The sequence below is a fragment of the Manis pentadactyla genome, chromosome 16, assembly GCF_030020395.1.
Source record: "Manis pentadactyla isolate mManPen7 chromosome 16, mManPen7.hap1, whole genome shotgun sequence".
Lineage (NCBI taxonomy): Eukaryota > Metazoa > Chordata > Mammalia > Pholidota > Manidae > Manis > Manis pentadactyla.
Genome location: NC_080034.1, coordinates 34317856 through 34340001, shown reverse-complemented (window position 1 = coordinate 34340001; position 22146 = coordinate 34317856). Strand labels below are relative to the sequence as shown.

The following is a 22146-nucleotide window of genomic DNA, read 5'->3' as shown; positions in this document are numbered from 1 at the left end:
CAAGCAAAAGGATAATGTCATATATATATACATATGTATATTCATACACACATATACATCTATATGTACATACACATATACATACATATATGACATTATATATATTTATTAATGTGCATATATGGATACATCAATATAAAACTTCACAAGCCAAAAAGAAAAAGATAATCATCCCAGAAGAAAAGGAGGCAGAAGACAAAAACAGTCTTTTCATAAAAGAGAAATAACAAATGGCAAGTATTAAAAGATATTCTACCTCACTGTTGACAAAAGAAATCCAAATTAATATAAGACTTTAAAAATCATAAATCACGTTGGCAAAATGTTGACAAGGCTTGCATCAGTGAGGGTTTGAAGAAGGAGACTTTTTAAGAGCTACTGGTAGAAATTAGATACAACCTTACTGGAGGGCAAACTTTATCAATATTTAAAATATGTACTACATCATAACTTTATAGTAAGTCTTTAAAAAGACATCTCCATTTTTATAATCAAAAAAAAAAAAAAGGAGAGAAAGGAAGAAGCCAGTTCTGCGTTAACTGAGTTCATCCCTCCTGTGCCATGTTCCAAATTGGCCAGTCACACCTTTCTCAACCCCATTTCCAGCCCTGTCTTCAGTAAATTGTGATCCTCCTGATTCTCTCTAATCTCTGTGACCAGCCCGTGCAGTTAACATGTCTGCCATCTAGTCTCTTCTTCCTTCTCTCAGTAGGCATATTGTTGAGGACTTCACTTTAGGCTATTTATCTCCCTCAGCTCCCAGGTTTTACACTAAGATCACTTTTGTAATACAGCTACCAATCATATAGAGTCTGTAATCTACCTCTACCCATTCACACACCTTGTCATATTTCAGCAGTATTAATGGATGCCAAATTACCAATACTATGTTGAGAAACAGCCAGAAATGTTTTTTAAATACCCCCAGGATATGCACCACTCATTAGTGTTTTGTTAAGCCCTATATGCTCTACCACCTAAGAAGGCTGTAAAAGGACTTGAACAGAGCTTCTTAGATAGCCAAGCGGATAATTTGAAGGTTGGAGAATTTATGGGTAAAGCAGAAATTGCCTTTTCCTGAGAAAGAGAAAGCTGATAAGATATAACATGGTTCTGAGTGCATACAAAAGATTGTACTGAAACTGACAAGTCCCTTTTCTTTGCCCCCATTTGGGAGTTGGGGGGTGAGAGTTACTAGTTTAAGCTTTTGGCTACACAGAGCAGTCCCCACTTAACCCACACTGCATTCTTAAAAAGAATCCAGGAGACAGGGCAGATCATTTCCCTGCACTCACTGTTACGGTTGGAACGATCGCTCTGGCTTTGAAGTCTGACATTACCCTTAGTGCCACCAAGTAACATCCACTGCCTTGGTGAGGTGAAATGCAGTCTAACTTACATTCTACAAGACAAATTTTATGACAAATTTTATGTCATATACATTTTACCACAGTAAAAAGATACTTCCCCCAAACCAAAATATATGAAAACTGCTGGAAACATACCAATGGGCAGGTTATTAAGATAAAAAGAACCATTCAAGGCATGTTTTGCATTGCTATGTATGGACTGGCATTACGGAAAAGTGCTGAAAAGAATAGGCTCTTGAGTTAAGGCGTAGCTTTCTCATAGTGAAGCCACCATGGCCAAAGAGGGTAGCAGGGGTGGCTCTCTTTCTCTGAAGGCCAAACACCAGTTCAGAGTCTCAAAAATTAGACAAAAAAATAGAAAGAATTTTTAAAATAATACAACCAAACCAAACAACTATTTACTAAGCCTCTACTTTGGGCCATGCTCTGTGTTCAGTATTTGTAGATATACTACGTCGCCTAAATGTCCACAGCAAACTCCATGAAGGGTGTTGTTATCCCTATTCTTCTCTCCCAGGTATACTCGGAGAGGCATGACTTCACTAAGATTACAACTCCAGTATTAGACGAAACCAGCATTTGAGAAGAGCTCTAACTCCACGGCCCATGGTTTTTCCACTATATATAATGCTGATTTACATGCAATTCAGACTAGACTGAGAGAGAGGGCTGGGTAATCTCACACTTCCCAATTCAAAGAGTATCTCTTCTGTGAATATATTTGATATTATGTTTCATCAATACATGTCACTCACACCCTTGAGGATTAACCTCAAAATTCACTTTCCTGAAGAAAAAATAGAAAGTAACCTTTGCAAACAGTATAGAACTATAGTTTTCCAGCACTAATATACATTTTAACAGACAACAGGATTAAAAGTACCAAAAAATATATATACATATTAATGTTGAATCAATCTCTCTTCATTACCCAGGCAATGCTGTGACCCATGAAACCTGTGCTAACATTTATAGAATACCTACTGCATACAGGGTCATTGTCTGAGTACTGTACAAGAATATGAAAAGATGAGAATCCATACTCTTTGTTGCCAAGCACCTGTAATTTTAGTATAAGAGGCAAGACAAACACTTGAAGGACAGTAAAGAACAAAGGTGACATACAAATATGCAAATTACTTAACATAATGCAAACTGAACACTCACGTACTAAGGTAATAAAGAATTTATATGTGCCCAGTGAAATTCCTGGAAGAGGTGCATTTAGAATAATGTTTAGGTAGTCGAAAAATGATTGTGAAGATAAGAAGCACCAGTATGAGACATCTTGGGTAATCAATAGGGACTTACTTTTAGGTTCATTTTTAAGTAGTACCAAGATTTCAACCTATAACAAAAAGCAGAGTTTATGAAGGAATGTACTCATTAATATAAGTTAAAGGGGTTATATTTAAAAAAATTTTCTGATTAATATGAGTATCAAGACTCCTGCATTTTCTTATCATTAGCTTTAACATCACCTTTGCTCAATTTTTCCTGACCAGAGTTGGGAGCTAACTATACTAAGACAAAAACTAGCATCATGAATACAGCCATGCTCTACAACATATAAACACTACACCAACAAAGGCAAGGCCACACAGGAGAGACAAAATAAAGAAGGGAAGTAGAAGAAATGCCATTTAATAAGTAAGGGGATGTATATTTTCTAAAAGCCAGAGATCATGACTAAGGGCATGCATCTCCCTCCATAAAATGGGAGTTTCCAGGTGGGAAAAGCATGTAGACTTTATCATGGCTGGCATTATATTCACCATGACTTGTTCTGGGAATCACCTTCCTACTGTTTAAAATTAAATGTAAACACACAGTCCTTCGGTCCACCTCAGACACTTTGGTTACTAATACCGTGTATTTTAAAATCTGATACAACCATAACAGCCTGAGTCAATGCAGACTCAATCTCCTCCTCCACACTGAGGCCCTTCTATCACTCTCAAAGTATCCCTAGGCAGCTCCAAGATACAAAATCTTCACTCAATTTCTTATCCCTCTCATTTTAATCCATTTAAAATTCCTATGATAAAAGAGCAACTGCCAGGTCTAAGACACTTTAGTCTCTCTTTGGAGAGATGAAATTGATTTTCTTCATTTTCACACAAGAGGATCCCTGGGTAACAATATTGTGTCCAGTCATACCCATAATAAAAAAATATAGGCAACATTCTTTACTGTACCAGAAGCTGAAAGGTTTTGTGGAGTTCTTTTAGTGGAGGTAAGAATGCAGCCTGATGCTGTTAGTCATGAGTTTAATAAGTATAAGGGTGCTTCTGACCAAAAGACTAAGTGCTGTGGGGCATTGCCACCTGTTCCAAATCAGCCCCAATAGGAAGTAAGTCAGGGTCACAGGCGACAGTGGGAGGGAAAAGTGGCTAAGAGGCCAGCTCCACATTCCCCCTGGTTTATGTCCACCATTTCCCTTTCCTTCTCTTCTTGCCACAACTGACTAAATGAAACAATCATACTCTACCTTTTATCTTTTGACATTAAGGTAAAGACTATCCGAGGGCAATTTTCAGGGGAAAAATTACAATAGAACTTTGGGTGCTTTTAACCACCTTTTCCAATTCCCAAATTCATTATTGGTACAGGTTTTGCAGAATCTCAGCAAGAAAGTTTAAAACATGACTTATACCTAAAGGGAGAATATGAAATATTAGAACTGTAGTTACTAAACACTTTTTAAAAATAACCTTACATGGGCTGCAATACATAAACATAATAAAAACTAAAGTGCTCTAGTTCAAGGGAGGGTATGAGGTTAAAACTCCACCAGTTCAGCCTCCTTTGCCTCAAAAACCAACCCACTAGAAACACCTGCTCTGTTAAACTCCATTGATAGACACTGACCTAGAAAAAGTACACAGATCATCAGAATATACTCACTGGCATCCAAAAATCTCCTCTGGCCCTGAGGACTACCAGGAAAGCCTCCAGAAACATCTTCCATGGCTTCTGTGGGAAGAACTCACTCCCAACAACCACTCTGCTTCCAATGTACAGTGCATGAAGTTGAAAAGCATTTCTATTTCTCAGTGTTGCCCATCCCTTCTCATTCGTTTACATGCCTATCACATAAACGTATACAAAACACTTTACAGTCCCACAGTACACTCTCAAATATTAAGATGCTTCATTTTCCATGTTTTCTCTAGGTTTTTTAGTTGGGATACATTTGGTAGCTGATACCTTGAAAACTCCTTTCATGAGAAAGACACATGTAGTCTATACCTCAAAGTCCAAAACTCCCTAAATAAACATCAAAATCACTTATTAGCCACAAGTACTAACCTGCAGACACGGGCTGGAAAATATAACTTTTGCCAAGAACGACACAGATATTGTGAATGATCAATCACTCTGATCCAGTCAAGTTCATCCATTGACACTTCAATGAAGTATGAATAAGACCTATGAATCAAACGGAAAAAGAAAAAAAAGTACCATATTAAAATAACAATACAAAGTTATACTTTAACAAATACCCTATTCACTAAATACACTTTTTGCAGAACAATCAAATGTTGGTGATAGTGAAATCCCTCTACTGTAGTATTCACCACAGTGTACTGAGAGGATCTCGCAGCCTATCTGTCTGCCCTTTCAGATCACGAGCTGCCCAAGAACAAGGACCATGCCATATTTATCTTCATATACCCAGGTTCTAGCACAGTGCTTGGCACATATCATACATGTAAAACATTCGTTTCTTTTCAAACACGGCCGGGATGCCTTGCTCATTTCGTATTAGCAGGTTAATAAAGCCAGGACTGAGAGAGGACAGAAATAGAGAAGTAAGAGGTGTGCCTTCTCCTTCCCTCTTCCTTGGCCTGGGTGCTCAGCTCTGCTTTCTGAGGAGGAAAGCCAACTCGGAATGGTTCCTCACAGAGGCCAGCTTATCTCGTGCTCCCTCCCAGGCTTCTACCATCCCACACATACACCACACAGCCTGCAGAAAAATAAATGACATGGGAGAAGAGATAATACGTGTTTCTTTGGGGTACAAGTTAAAATTTGGCAGCTAATAATCTGGCGGTAATGAAAATAGCTTCTCATCCTCCCTTAGTCAGCTACCCTGGACCAACATGCTGGTCCCGTACTGAACAATCTATATTCCCCTGTCGTAAGCCAAATTTAAATTTGAGATGCAGTTATTACTTGTACTGTAATATCAACAGGAACAATCTTGGAAGATTTAGGTGACCATAAATGTCAGTCTGCAACCAACAGTTGTGGCCAGAAAAGGTCAGCTTATTTTGTGTCATCCCCTCATTTTCTGCTGTCCTCTCACTCCCATTCATTTTAAAGCTCAGTCTCAAACTGGTTATAACCTTTTATTGAACCTCTCTGGGTTATCAGTAATGCAGGATATAATTTTACAACACATGTCAGAATCTTTTTGGCTTACGATTCTGAATTTTTCACCTTTGCTTAGAATGATAACAGCTTCTTGGAGAAAAGAACTGCTATGTGGCAAAGTTAAGCCCCCCATGAGTATAAAGCGCATACTAAAACAAAGTGGCCTATAAATATTTAACATCACAGCAATGATGATAACTACTTTCAGTTTCAAACATACTAAACTTTTATTTTATTATTTTTATACTAATTGTATTATTACTTAAATGAGTGAATATATGTAAAGCTTTTAGGACAATGCCTTTCCACATAAAACTGACAAAAATGATGCATAAGTATTATTATTAATCAGACATTCTTGGAAATGATATATGAATTAGCTCCAACTACATATCATATATCCAACAAGATACATTATCAGTAAATATATTCTTAATAAAAAAGACACAGATGGGGATAACCTGGAGGCCTTGAATGACCAACACCCATGTGCATGGAAAATGTTCACACCCACTTCGCAAAGTTTCCTTCATACCTGGGCTCAAATGGCCTAAAAGGCCAGACTGGTGCCCAGTGGTGCTAATAAGCTAACCTGCAAGATTTGCCAGGCATCATCACCATTACTATTATGCCCTTCATGCCCAGACTCAAAGAGGCATAAGCAGGGCCCAGTTGACTCTACACCAGCTTCTGAATATGTAAGGTCTAGATTAATGCTAAGCAGCAGTCGTAGGGACAGTTCAGTTCTTGGTCACCCATACTGTTCTGGCACTTCTGCCATCATGGCTGAACACTTAAAACCACAGTGAGAGTAGCAGAGTTGCTAGAAGGAAGGCAGAATGTTAAAGCCACTGCAAAATGGGTGGGTTCCTAGGCGGGAACCCACCAAACTTTAAGACTTTTTTTTCCACAAGTTTCTTTTGTTTTGGGGATATTTGTCCACACACTAAAAGACAATTTTTTCTTCATCCATTGAGTAAAATGCATTTTAAAAGGTTACTATAACATCCAAAATTAAGGAATCAAATAAATAATGGTAACCCATGTCATGGAAAACCAGCCAGCCATTAAAAGCAACATTTTAGAGGAATATTTTTAAAAGGATAGGATGTTCACCTTTTAATTAATGTATTAGTTAAAAAGTAAAGTTAGCTTTTCACACATCTAATCTTTATTTTGTAAACTATGTGTGGTTTTTGTGTGTGTGTATGTGAGATTATACATAACAAAAAATACTGGTTAGAAACAGCAGCAGACTCACAGAACCCAAGAATGGACTAACAGTTACCAAAGGGAAAGGGACTGGGGAGGATGGGTGGGAAGGAGGCAAACATAAGGGGGGAAAAGGGGCATTACGATTAGCAGACATAATGTAGGGGGCGGTGGGCACAGGGAGGGCTGTATAACACAGAGAAGACAAGTAGTGATTCTACAGCATCTTACTATGCTGATGGACAGTGACTGTAATGGGATATGTGGTGGGGACTTGATGATGGGGGGAAGTCTAGTAATCATAATGTCACTCATGTTACTATAGATTAATGTTACCAAAATTAAAGAAAAAGAATTTTAAAAAATACTGGTTAGATATATACAAAGATTAATAAATGAGTGATAAGATTACCAGCACTTTTTATTTTCTTCTTTGTGCTTTTCTATATTTTCTAGGTTTCCACAGTAAATACATACCATTATTTTTATAAGCATAAAAAAGCAAAAAAGGTTATTATTATTTTTTAAAATATACCCTTTAACTCTTCCCCCAGAACTAATCATCAGGAGAAATAGCAAAGTGATCACAAAGAAATAAACGATCAAATCTGTAAAACCAGAGTAAATGACAATAAGGTTAGGCCATCTCAATCAAACATCATGTCAGTTTCTAAGTCACACTAATGACTCACCGGCTATCCCGGTCCCAGAGGAGTATCCGTATGTGATTGATAATGGATGGCTGACCTAGCTTAATCTCAATGCCAGAACGGCAGTCATCATCAATTGGGTGCCTAGAAAATCCATGATCCAGATCATAATTTTGAGTATCACCATCTAGTAAGGCAGACTTCAGCTCCCCTTTTACAACCTGGGCTCCATACTTCATGGTTGCAATGTTTTCTTCTGGAACTACAGTTAAAAATAGAAAAAGCAAGAGTTAATGGTTATTTATTATTCTATATTTTGGGAAAAAAGATAAAATTCTAGCATTCCAGTATGTGCATTTACCTTAAAAATAGCAGAGACTAGTCTATGGAGATAAAATTTGGAATGCCTATGAGCATTAAAATAACATCCACAGTTTAAATTCTACGAATAACACCATTACAGCCACAAACTGCCTAGGATTAATGTTGTTATGGAAATATTAATAATACTAGAAAAAACATGTCCTAGGACAAACAAATCAGCTCAACTTGAGTTCATTCTATCAGTAGCTTAATTTAATACCTACTGGATAAAAACAGCATGTAAGATGACCCGTACCTGCCATGTGGTCAGAGCACAACATATAAAAGAGAAGCAGAGAGGTTAGACATCTGATAAAAATAAAACAACAGTAAGAAAGGTGCCAGGACAGTGGAGCTGTTGGTCATACATGGACATGCTCAATCAACCAATCTAGCTAAAAAACAAGAATATGTTTAAAAGAAGATGTATTTTTACTTCAGTATTTTTAAAAATGAAAATTCAGATGGCCTGTCATCAAAATCAGTATTGTGCTTATAATTAAGCCCCCACCCCTCTCAATACTAGAGTTATTAAGTATCAACTGCTCCTGAGACTCTGAAACCCTCTATGTAAATTTTGCTTCACTGCTCTGGAACCTGTCCTCCAGATACCAACTTTCTAAAACTGACACCTTCCATGGAGACAAGAGGCAACAGGAAGTAGATGTTAAGAGCCTGAGCTTCAAAGTCAGAGTTTAAATAGATTTTAACCAGATAGATCACTTTGGGGAAGTTACCTCCCCTGAACTTCCATTTCTCAACAGGGCAATATCTACAGCCCCAAGGTGTTTTTATTTGTCTCAAGGATTAAATGAGATGATGTTTGCAAAGCACATAGTAAGCTCTAGAAAAAAGACTGCCATCATTATTATGAAACATATACTAAAAAGCACAATAATGAAAGAACTAATCAAGTTTACTGACTATAAACAAATACTGAATTCTCACAGTACATACACATCTTGGCTGTGTGATTTGAATAGGGAAAAGTATGAGCTATAACTAGGCTCTTAGGAAAAGAGGGTAATTCATCATCACAGATTTCTTGGAAAACATGGGTTTTAAATTTTTTTCAAATGAAGACAGGTATAAAGAATGGCTCCAGAATACAAGAATAAATGCAGCTGAAAATAGGGGTTGGGGTGGGTTTAGTTAACTTGGAAAAGACTATGGCAACTCAGAAACCAAAAAACAAAACAAGTCCTAGTCATGCTCAGTTTCTTAAGTGCTTAAGTGCTATGGATTTATAACTTCCCACATTAGTTCATGATAATCATACATTTTCTTCATATTTATTTTTCCATTATTTAACAAGTCTTATTAATTTTTTTGACTTACTCTTCATAATCCTTTGAGTGTAATACTACTATCACATCCATTTCATAGATGGAGAAAAGGGGGTAGAAAACGGTTACTTTGTTGCCCAAGGTCACAAAGCCAGCAAGTAGCAGAGCTGCGATTAAGACCCAGGCAGCCTGTCTCCAGAGGCCCTGTTCTGCCACCTCCCTCATAAAGGGTTTCTGATGGGAAGACCATACTTTCTCCCTCTTTCTAACCCATTTCTAAGGATACCTAAGACCCAGAGGAAAGAAAGTCTGATATAGTGGAAAAACAAAAACAAAAACTTGGACTTAAGTAAGAAAACCAAAGTGTTGAGACTAGGGCTCTACCACCCAGAACCCCTGAGTGAGGCCTCTTAGCCTCTCTGAATGTTTTCTCATCTAAAAATAATACTACACAGGATAACTGTAAAGTTTATACTACAAATAATACATGCTAAAGAACTTGGTAAGTATAAAGTAGTCAATCAACCAGAAAACACGTTCCATGTGTGGTACTAGGGGTGCCTCAGTAAACCAGACAGAAAGGCCCCGCTCCCCTGATGCCTCCAACCGAGAGACGAAGCACTTTATAAAGTAAGCAAACAAACAAAGGCTCACATTTGTGTTTTCAGGTATCAATGATCTGTTACTACTTGGTACAAAGAAACTTTTGTTCCTTACTTCTGGATATAAATAAAATGTGGGGGTCCAAAGTCTGCTGTTTCTGACCACTGGAACATCTCCTCCAGTTCTGATACCACTAGTAAATACCAAGCCAAAAAAGGGGGAACTCAGGCTGTCAGACTTAGAAACTACTGCTACCCTTTGATTTTCTCTAAACATAAGCCTCTTTCCTCTAAAATTTATCAAGCTAGGAATAACACACTACATGTAAGACTTTCAAGTATGTGTAACAAAAGCCAAAATTGGAAATCAAATTTCCACAAGTTTAAGTTTTCTCTTGAAGTTTATTTCAAGAGTACTTAAGAACTTCTCTAACTGTTCTTGATAAAGATTCCCTGAAAGTCGATTTCATTTCAAAATGGGGAACACATTTATACAAGTGAAATTTCTTTCATGGTAACTATAATCTGGGTATCTCATAGGGTAAAAATATAAATCCAAGTATTTTTTGTAAAATCTATGGTTAAATGGTGAATTTAAGAGGAAAAGTGAGCATGAGAAGATTTAAGTCATAGTGAAATAATTCAAAATATACATTTCTCTATCAGTAGAGAAAAGAACTCTCAAAAAACATGATGGTAGGGATCACACAACATAACAGATAACAATTAATACTTTACATCTGTAATTCTTTAGGTATTTTCAAACATTAAGCTTAGCTTTCAGAAATAAGCCAATTATTAAAAAGAAAAACTTGGTAGAAACGGAGCAAGACTTACCCCTTGTTATACAGAGCCAAAATCTGAGTGGTTCTGTTAATTATCTTGTGTTTTTTCTTAATAACTCTATATTCTTAATCATCCTTTATTCAACTTTCTATTACATCTAAACTGAGAGAGCTGTTCACCTGGTGGGTCAGTTGGAGGCACACTTAGTTCTCTGCCCACTGCAATCTCTTTACCTAATTCTGTTCCTAAGTCATTTTCTGCCCAACCTGACTTCCCTGAAGAATATATGGTTCCTCCCTTCCAACCAGTGTGGCATTAAAAATGACTTTCTTGGATCGGAGCCAAGAATGGTGGCAGGAGTAGGGCAGCGGAAATCTCCTCCTAAAACCATATATATTTTTGAAAATACAACAAATACAACTACGCCTAAAAGAGAGACCAGTGGATACAGTACATCAGCCAGGCTACATCTACATCCGCGAGAACTCAGCATCTCACAAACGGGATAAGTATACAAGCCACAGCCTGGCGGGACCTGAGCGCTCACCCCACCCCAGCTAACCGGCGGGAGGAAAGAAGTCGGAGTGGGGAGGGAGTGAAAGCCCAGGATGCTAAACAACCAGCTCTAGTAATCCTCACTGGGAGCGCAGACACACAGTGCATGGTGTGCTAGATATTAGAGAAACGGAAAAGCAAAATCTGCAAGCGGGTCCCCACAAACGGCTCCCCTAGGACAAAAGAAAAGCAAGTGCTTTTTGAAAGTCTTAAAGGGACAGGGACCTCACAGCTGGACGGAAGTGTTCCAGCACACTCAGCCCAGCAGCTGGGAATGCCGGGGAACTCCAGGCGCCCTAACCAACACGGTGGCAGTACAGCTCTGAAGCCCCTCACGGCAATAAGCAGCCTGCCAGTCGTTTGCCCAGCTGGCGCATTCCCTGACACAGCTGCCCAGTAGCCAGAGAGTGGCTGTGCACACCCGTGGCGGGGAGCCGCACAGGAGCAGTCACGCAAGCCAGCAGCGGTGGTGGCAATGGAGCAGCGCGGAAGCAGCCATGCGAGCCAGCGGCGGCAACGGACTGGTCGGGCAGTGGCCAAACCCCCAAGAGCCACACAGAATCTCCTCCCACCAATAGCCACCTGAGCCAGACCCAAAGGCCGCCACGAGAGCACAGCTGCCCTGCCCAGGCAGAAGAAATGGGGGCAAGGCGCGAAGGGGCACTGCTCTCGCAGGAGAGCACACCTGGCACACCTGCCACTCCCCACAGGGCTCTGGACTACCCTGACGGCGACCCCGCCCATGGCAGCTTAGGGGGTTAATCTGGAGGTTGCTCCAGGAGTGCAGGTAACCAACACAGGCAGGGGAGAAGGGGAAGGCCACCAGTAAACAGGAAAGGACTTTGTTCTCCCAGATGACACACGGGCTACCTGCTTACAGCTACCTGTATCGCCATGAAAAGGCAGAAGAATGTGGTCCAGTCCAGAATTACCCAGACAGCCCCTGAGAGAGGGCTTGGGGAGATAGATTTAACCAATATTCTGGAACAAGAGTTCAAAATAAAGGTCATAACCATGCTAAAGGTCCTGCAGAGAAATATGCAAGAGCTAAAGGAGCAAGTAGGGAAGGAGAATACAGAAAAAAGAAAAACAATCTCTGGAAGGACTTAAGAGCAGACAGGATGAGGTGCAAGAGGTAGCTAATGGAATAGAAATCAGAGAACAGGAAAGCACAGAAGCTGAGGCAGAGAGAGATAAAAGGGTCTCCAGGAATAAAACAATATTAAGAGAACTGTGTGACCAATCCAAAATGAACAATATTCACATTATAGGAGTACCAGAAGAAGAAGAGACAGAAAAACGGGAAGAAAGTGTCTTTGCAAAAATAATTGCTGAAAATTTCCCTAAACTGGAGGAGGAAATAGTCGCTCAGACCATGGAGGCCCACAGAACTCGCAAGACAAGGGATCCAAGGAAGGCAACACCAAGACATATAATAATGAAAATGGCAAAGATCAAAGACCAGGACAGATTACTGAACATAGTGAGAGAGAAAAAAAGGTCACCTACAAAGGAAAACCCATCAGGCTATAATAAGACTTCTCAACAGAAACCCTACAGGCCAGAAGAGAATGGCATGATATGTTTAATGCAATGAAACAGAAGGGATTTGAACCAAGAATTCTGTAACCAGCAAGATTATCATTTAAATATGAAGGAGGGATTAAACAATTCCCAGACAAACAAAAGATGAGGGAATTTGCCTCTCACAAACCACCTCTACAGGATATTTTAAAGGGACTGCTCTAGATGGAAGCACTCCTAAGACGAGATGTCACCAGAGAAAATAAAATCACAGCAAAGAAAGCAGACCAACCAAATACTAAGAAAGACAAAAAAAAAATCAACTATACACAAAAGCAGTCAAAGGAGACACAAAAGATTACAGATTAAAACACTAACACATAAAGAATGGAGGAGGATGAATAAGAAGGGAGAGAAATAAAGAATCATATGACTGTGTTTATAATAGCTTAATAAGAGAATTAAGTTAGATGGCTAGATAGTAGAGAAGCTACACTTGAACCTTTGGTAACTACGAATCTAAAGCCTGCAATGGCAATAAGTACATATCTTTCAATAATCACCGTAAATTTAAATGGATTGAATGCACCAATCAAAAGACACAGAGAAACAGAATGGATAAAAAAGCAAGACCCATCTATATGCTGCTTACAAGAGACTCACCTCAAACCCAAAGACATACACAGACTAAAAGTCAAGGGATGGAAAAAGATATTTCATGCAAACAATAGGGAGAAAAAAGCAGATTTTCCAGTACTAGTATCAGACAAAACACACTTCTCAAAACAAAGAAAGTAACAGGAGATAAAGAAGGACATTACATAATGATAAAGGGGTCACTCCAGCAAGAGGATATAATCATTATAAATATATATACATGCAATACAAGAGCACCAACATATGTGAAAGAAATACTAACAGAATTAAAGGAGGAAATAGAATGCAAAGCACTCATTCTAAGAGACTTCCACTCACTCCAAAGGATGGATCCACCAGACAGAAAACAAGTAAGGACAGAGAGGCACTGAACAACACATTAGAACAAATAAATTTAACAGACTTCTAGAGAACTCTACACCCAAAAGCAGCAGGATACACATTCTTCTCAAGTGCACAGGAACATTTTCCAGAATAGACCACATACTAGGCAACAAAAGAGTCTCAGTAAATACAAAAAGATTGGAATTCTACCAACCAACTTCTCAGACAACAAAGGCATAAAACTAGAATTAATTGTGCAACAAAAACAAAAAGGCTCACAAACACATGGAAGCTTAACAACATGCTCCTAAATAATCAATGGATCAATGACCAAATTAAACAGAGATCAAGCAATATATGGATGGAGACAAATGACAATGACAGCATAAAGTCCCAACTTCTCTGGGACGCAGCGCAGGCAGTTCTAAGAGGAAAGTACATAGCAATCCAGGACAATATAAAGAAGGAAGAACAAACCCAAATGATAGTCTAAAGTCACAATTACTGAAATTGTAAAAAGAAGAACAAATGAGGCCCAAAGTCAGCAGAAGGAGGGGCATAATAAAGATCAGAGAAGAAATAAATAAAATTGAGAAGAATAAAACAATAGCAAAAATCAATGAAACCAAGAGCTGGTTCTTTGAGAAAATAAACAAAATAGATAAACCCCTAGCCAGACATATTAAGAGAAAAAGAGAATCTACACACATCAACAGAATCAGAAATGAGAAAGGAAAAATCACAACGGACTCCACAGAAATACAAAAAATTATTAGACAACACTATGAAAATCTATATGCTAACAAGCTGGAAAACCTAGAAGAAATGGACAACTTCCTAGAAAACTACAACTTTCCAAGGCTGACCAAGGAAGAAACAGAAAATCTAAACAGACCAATTAACAGCAAAGAAACTGAATCAGTAATCAAAAAACTACCCAAGAACAAAACCCCTGAGCCAGAAGGATTCACTGCTGAATTTTATCAGACATACAGAGAAGACATAATACCCATTCTCCTTAAAGTTTTCTAAAAAATAGAAGAGGAAGGAATACTTCCAAACACTTCTATGAAGCCAGCATCGCTCTAATACCAAAACCAGGCAAAGACACCACCATAAAAGAAAATTACAGACCAATATCCCTGATGAACATAGATGCAAAACCACTCAACAAAATATTAACAAACTGAATTCAAAAATACATCAAGAGGATCATACATCATGATCAAGTGGGATTCATCCCAGGGATACAAGGATGGTACAACATTCAAAAATCTATCAACATCATCCACTGCATCAACAAAAAGGACAAAAACCACACGAACATCTCCATAGATGCAAAAAAAAGCATTTGACAAAACTCAACATCCATTCATGATAATAACTCTCAAAAAAATTGGTATAGAGAGCAAGTACTTTAACATAGTAAAGGCCATATATGACAAACCCACAGCCAACATCATAATTAACAGTGAGAAGCTGAACGCTTTTCACCTAAGGTCGAGAACAAGACAGGGATGCCCACTCTCCCCACTGTTATTCAACATAGTACTGGAGGTCCTAGCCATGGCAATCAGGCAAAACAAAGAAATAAAAGGCAGCCAGATTGGTAAAGAATAAGTCAAACTGTCACTATTTGTAGATGACAGGACATTGTTCATAAAATATTCTAAAGAACTCCATTCCAAAACTACTAGAACTAGTATCTGCATTCAGCAAAGTTGCAGGATACAAAATTAATACACAGAAATCTGTGGCTTTCCTATACACGAACGATGAACTAACAGAAAGAGAAATCAGGAAAACAATTCCATTCACAATTGCATCAAGAAGAATGAAATACTAGGAATAAACCTAACCAAGGAAGTGAAAGACCTATACCCTGAAAACTACAAGACACTCTTAAGAGAAATTAAAGAGGACACTAACAAATGGAAACTCATTCCATGCTCTTGGCTAGGAAGAATTAATATTGTCAAAATGGCCATCCTGCCTAAAGCAATCTACAGATTCAATTCAATGCCTATCAAAATACCAACAACATTCTTCAATGAACTGGAACAAATAGATTTAAAATTCATATGGAGCCACAAAAGACACTGAATTGCCAAAGCAATCCTGAGAAGGAAGAATAAAACAGGGGGCATCTTGCTTCCCAACTTCGGGCTCTACTACAAAGTCATAGTAATCAAGAAAATTTGGTACTGGCACAAGAAGAGACCCACAGACCAGTGGAACAGAATAGAGAGTTAATTAATATATGATAAAGGAGCCATGGACATACAATGGGGAAATCACAGCCTCTTCAACAGCTGGTGTTGGCAAAACTGGACAGCTACATGTAAGAGAATGAAACTGGATCACTGTCTAACCCCATACACAAAAGTATATTCAAAATGGATCAAAGACCTGAATGTAAGTCATGAAACCATAAAACTCTTAGAAAAAACATAGGCAAAAATCTACTGGACATAAACATGAGCGACTTCTTCATGAACATATCTCCCCAGGCAAGGGAAACAAAGGCAAAAATGAACAAGTGGCACTATTATCAAGCTGAAAAGCTTCTGTACAGGAAAGGACACCACCAATAGAACAAAAAGGCATCCTACAGAATATATTCACATATGCAGAATATATTCACAAATGACAGATCCAATAAAGGATTGATATCCAAAATATATAAAGAGTTCATGCACCTCAACAAACAAAAAGCAAAAAATCTAATTAAAAAATGGGCAGAGGAGCTGAACAGACAGTTCTCCAAAGAAGAAATTCAGATGGCCAACAGACACATGAAAAGATGCTCCACATCGTTAGTTATCAGAGAAATGCAAATTAAAACCACAATGGGATATCACCTCACACCAGTAAGGATCGCCACCATCCAAAAGACAAACAACAACAAATGTTGGCGAGGTTGTGGAGAAAGGGGAACCCTCCTACACTCCTGGTGGGAATGTAAATTAGTTCAACCATTGTGGAAAGCAGTATGGAGGTTCCTCAAAAAGCTCAAAATAGAAATACCATTTAACCCAGGAATTCCACTTCCAGGAATTTACCCTAAGAATGCAGCAGCCCAGTTTGAAAAAGACAGATGCACTCCTATGTTTATCTCAGCACTATTTACAATAGCCAAGAAATGGAAGCAACCTAAGTGTCCGTCAGTAGATGAATGGATAAAGAAGAGGTGGTACATATACACAATGGAATATTATTCAGCCATAAGAAGAAAACAAATCCTACCATTGGCAACAACATGGATGGAGCTAGAGGGTATTATGCTCAGTGAAATAAGCCAGGTGGAGAAAGATATGTACCAAATGATTTCACTTATCTGTGGAATGTAAGAAGAAAGCAAAAACTGAAGGAACAAAACAGAAACAGATTCACAGAACCCAAGAATAGACTAACAGTTACCAAAGGGAAAGGGACTGGGGAGGATGGGTGGGAAGGGAGGAATAAGGGGGAGAAGAAAGAAAGGGAGCATTACGACTAGCATGTATAATGGGGAGTGCACGGGGAGGGCTGTGCAGTCCATAGAAGACAAGTAGTGATTCTACAGCATCTTACTACGCTGATGGACAGTGACTGTAATGGGGTCTGTGGGGGGACTTGGTGATGGGTGGAGTCTAGTAAACATAATGTTCTTCATGTAATTGTTGATTAATGATACCAAAATAAAAAAGAATGACTTTCTTGACAACTACTGTCTTACTTTAACTTTCCCCATTACCTCCATTCTCTGCAGGCTTCTTTTCCGCATTTGATTCAAACACACCACCAAATAGAAACAGAAAATAACCCAGGCAGGAGACTATCGAAGAGCACTGGCCTCATTTGTCAAATCACCACTTTGGTTCCCGCTTGGGCATCAATTGCACCCAGTAATTTTAGGCAAGTAACTTATAAATATCAGCATGAAAAGACATTACCTGAATGGAGTCTTCATCCTATTTACTTAAAGGAAAAAGTTCCTAAGCTGCCTTCTATGTGCTAGTCACTCTGGACTCAGCCTGCCAGCAGGTCATTGTCTAATGGAAACAAGTGCATATCAGACACCAAATATCTCCACAGAGGAACACTCAGTAGAAATTAATCTCTGAGCCCCCTAGTTTACAAATGAAGATACCATAAAGTATAGTTGGGAAGATACAAGAGTAATAGAACCCAAACATTTTTAAAGTATTAAAGGTTCAACATACTCATGGAGGTACAGAAAAATATTCAAGAACTCACAGAGGAATTCAGGAATGAGATACAAACATTGAACAATACAGTATCTGAAATGAAACATACAATGGAAGGTTTTAAAAGCAGATTAGATGCAGTAGAAGGAACGGTAAATGAAACAGAAATTAGAGAAGAGGAATACAAAAAGCTGAGGCACAGAGAGAAAAAAGGATCTCTAGGAATGAAAGAATATTGAGAGATCTGTGTGACCAATACAAGGGGAACAATATTCACATTATAGGGGTAACAGAAGAGAGAGAAAAAGGAATAGAAAGTATCTTTGAGGAGGTAATCGCTGAAAACTTCCCCAATCTGGGGAAGGAGATAGTCTCTCAGGCCACAAGGGGAACAGATCTCCCAACACAATGGACCCAAAGAAGACACCACCAAGACATATAATAATTAAAATGAAAAAGATCAAGGATAAAGACAGGCTTTTAAAAGCAGCTGGAGAGAGAAAAAAGATCACATAAAAAGAAAAACCCATCAGCCTATCATCAGACTTCTCAACAGAAACCTTACAGGCCAGAATGGAGTGGCATGATATATTTAATGCAATGAAACAGAAGGAACTCGAAACAAGAATACTCTAACTGGCAAGGTGATCATTTAAATGTGAAGGAGGGATTAAACAATTTTCAGATAAGCAAAAGCTGAGAGAATTTACCTTCCACAAACCACCTCTACAGTGAATTTTGGAGGGACTGCTATAGATGGAAGTGTTCCTAAGGCTAAATAGCTGTCACCAGGGGAAATAAAACCACAGCAAAGAAACCAGAACAATTAATTACTAAACACATGCAAAATCAAATCAACGCCCCCAAAGTCAATCAAGAGATAGACAAAGAGTACAGAATATGATACCTGATACATAAAGAATGGAGGAGGAAGAAAAAGAAGGAGAAATAGAAAAGAACCTTTAGGTTGTGTTTGTAATAGCATACTAAGTGAGTTAAATAAGACTGTCAGATAGTAAGGGAATTACCCTTGAACCTTTGGTAACCACGAATCTAAAGCCTGCAATGGCAGTGAGTACACACCTATCGATAATCACCCTAAATGGTCTGAATGCACCAATCAAAAGATACAGAGTCACTGAATGGATAAAAAAAAAAGACCCATCTATATGCTGCCGACAACAGATTCACTTTAAACCCAAAGACATACACAGACTAAAAGTGAAGGGATGGAAAAGGATATTTAATGCAACTAATAGGGAGAAAAAGCAGAGTTGCAGTACTTGTATCAGACAAAATAGACTTCAAAACAAAGAAAGTCACAAGAGACAAAGAAGGACATTATATAATGTTAAACGGGTCAGTCCAACAAGAGGATATAACCATTATAAATATGCACCCAACATAGGAGCACCTACACATGTGAAAGAAATACTAACAGCATTAAAGGGGGCAAACAGAATGCAATGCATTCATTTTAGGAGACTTCAACACATCACTCTCGCCAAAGGACAGACAAACCAGACAAAAAATAAGTAAGGAGACAGAGGCACTGAAAAACGTATTAGAACAGATGGACCTAACAGACATCTACAGAACACTCCACCAAAAAGCAACAGGATACACATTATTCTCAAGTGCACATGGAACACTTTCAAAAATAGATGAAACAGAAGGCCACAAAAAGAGCCTCAGTAAATTCAAAATGATTGAAATTGTTCCAACCAGCTTTTCACATCACAGAGGTATGAAACTAGAAATAAATTACACAAAGAAAATGAAAAATCCCACAAACACATGGAGGCTTAATAACTTGCTCCTAAATAATCAATGGATCAATGATCAAATAAAAACAGAGATCAAGGACTATATGGAGACAAATGACAACACTAATTCAACACCACAAAATCTGTGGGATGCAGCAAAGGCCATGCTAAGAGGGAAGTATATTGCAATAAAAGCCTACCTCAGGAAAGAAGAACAATCCCAAAAGAACAGTCTAAACTCACAATTAATGAAATTAGAAAAAGAAGAACTAATGGGGCCTAACATCAGTAGAAGGAGGGACATAATAAAGATAAGAGCAGAAATAAATAAAATCGAGAAGAATAAAACAATAGAAAGAGTCAATGAAAGCAAGATCTGATTCTTCAAGAAAATAAACAAAATAGGTAAACTTCTAGCCAGACATATCAAGAGAAAAAGAGAGTCTACACACATAAACAGAATCAGAAATGAGAAAGGAAAAATCACTAGGGACACCACAGAGATACAAAGAATTATTAGAGAATACTATGAAAAATTATATGCTAAACAACTGGATGACCTAGAAAAAATGGACAACTTTCTAGAAAAATACAACCTTCCAAGGCTAAACCAGGAAGAAACAGAAAACCTGAACAGATCAATTACCAGCAATGAAATTGAATTGGTAATCAAAGAACTACCTAAGAATAAAACCCCTGGACAAGATGGTTGACTGCTTAATTTTATCAAACATTTAGTGAATACCTAAAACCCATCCTCCTTAAAGTTTTTCAAAAAGTAGAAGAGGAAGGAATACTCCCAAACTCATTCTATGAGGCCAACATCACTCTACTACCAAAACCAGGCAAAGACACCACAAAAAAAACCACTACAGACCAATATCCCTGATGAACATACATGCAAAAATACTCAACAAAATATTAGCAAACCGAATTCAAAAATACATCAGAGATCATCCATCATGACCAAGTCAGATTTATTCCAGGAATGCAGGGATGGTAGAATATTCGAAAATCAACATCATATATCACACCAACAAAAATTACAAAAATCACATGGCCATCTCAATGGATGCTGAAAAAGCATTTGACAAAATTCAACACCCATTCATGATAAAATCTCTCAACAAGATGGGTATAGGGGGGAAATACTTCAACATAATGATGGCCATATATGACAAATCCATAGGCAACATCACAACACTTAACAGCATAAAGTTGAAAGGTTTTCCTGTAAGATCGGGAACAAGACAAGGATGCCCACTCTCCCCACTTTTATTTAACATAGTTCTGGAGGTCCTAGCCCCAGAAATCAGACAACACAAAGAAATAAAAGGCATCCAGATTGACAAGGAAGAAGTTAAACTGTTCCTGTTTGCAGATGACATGATATTGTACATAATGGGCCCTAGGGAATCTACTCCAAAACTACTAGATCTAATACCTGAATTCAGCAAAATTACAGGATACAAAATTAATACACAGAAATCTGTTGCATTCCTACACACTAATGATGAACTAGCAGAAAGAGAATTCAGGGAAACAATTCCATTCACAATTGCATCAAAAAGAATAAAATACCTAGGAATAAACCTAACCAAGGAAGTGAAAGACCGATATTCTGAAAACTACAAGACACTCATGAGAGAAATTAAAGAAGATACCAATAAATGGAAAAACATCTCGTGCTCATGGATAAGAAGAATTAATGTCAAAATGGCCATCCTGCCTAAAGCAATCTACAGATTCAATGCAATTCCTATCAAAATACCAAAGCATTCTTCAGTGAACTAGGGCAAATAGTTCTAAAATTCATATGGAACCACAAAAGACCCCTAATAGCCAAAGCAATCCTGAGAAGGAAGAATAAAGCAGGCGGCATTATGCTCCCCTACTTCAAGCTCTACTACAAAGCCACAGTAATAAAGACAATTCGGTACTGGCACAAGAACAGACCCATAGACCAATGGATCACAATAGAGAGCCCAGATATAAACCCAAGCACATGTGGTCAATTAATATATGATAAAGGAGCCATGGACATACAATGGGGAAATCACAGCCTCTTCAACAACTGGTGTTGGCAAAACTGGACAGCTACATGCAAGAGAATGAAACTGGATTATTGTCTAACCCCATACACAAAAGTAAACTAGAAATGGATCAAAGACCTAAATGTTAGTCATGAAACTATAAAACCTGAGAAGAAAACACAGGCAGAAATCTCTTGAATATAAACATGAGCAACTTTTTCCTGAACTCAGCTCCTCAGGCAAAGGAAACAAAATAAAAAATGAGCAAATGGGATAACATCATGCTAAAAAGTTTCTGTACAGCAAAGGACACCATCAGAAGAACAAAAAGGCATCCTACAATATGGGAGAATATATTTGTAAATGTCATATCTGACAAGGGGTTAACCACCAAATTATATAAAGAACTTAAATGACTCAACACCCAATAAGCAAATTAACCCTATTA

At 38.2% G+C, this 22146-nt stretch overlaps 1 protein-coding gene across 6 annotated transcripts in view; it reads right to left on the bottom strand.

Annotated features, from left to right (window-relative positions):
* BTBD9 (BTB domain containing 9) overlaps nucleotides 1-22146 on the bottom strand; it is a 515751-nt gene that overhangs the window by 412420 nt on the left and 81185 nt on the right. For all 6 annotated transcript variants that reach the window (XM_036907137.2, XM_036907140.2, XM_036907136.2 and 3 more), the window contains 2 exons: nucleotides 7655-7874; nucleotides 4683-4802 (listed from right to left, as the gene is read on the bottom strand). In XM_036907137.2, the coding sequence (XP_036763032.1) occupies nucleotides 4683-4802; nucleotides 7655-7874 (340 nt within the window). The remainder of the gene's footprint in view (nucleotides 1-4682; nucleotides 4803-7654; nucleotides 7875-22146) is intronic.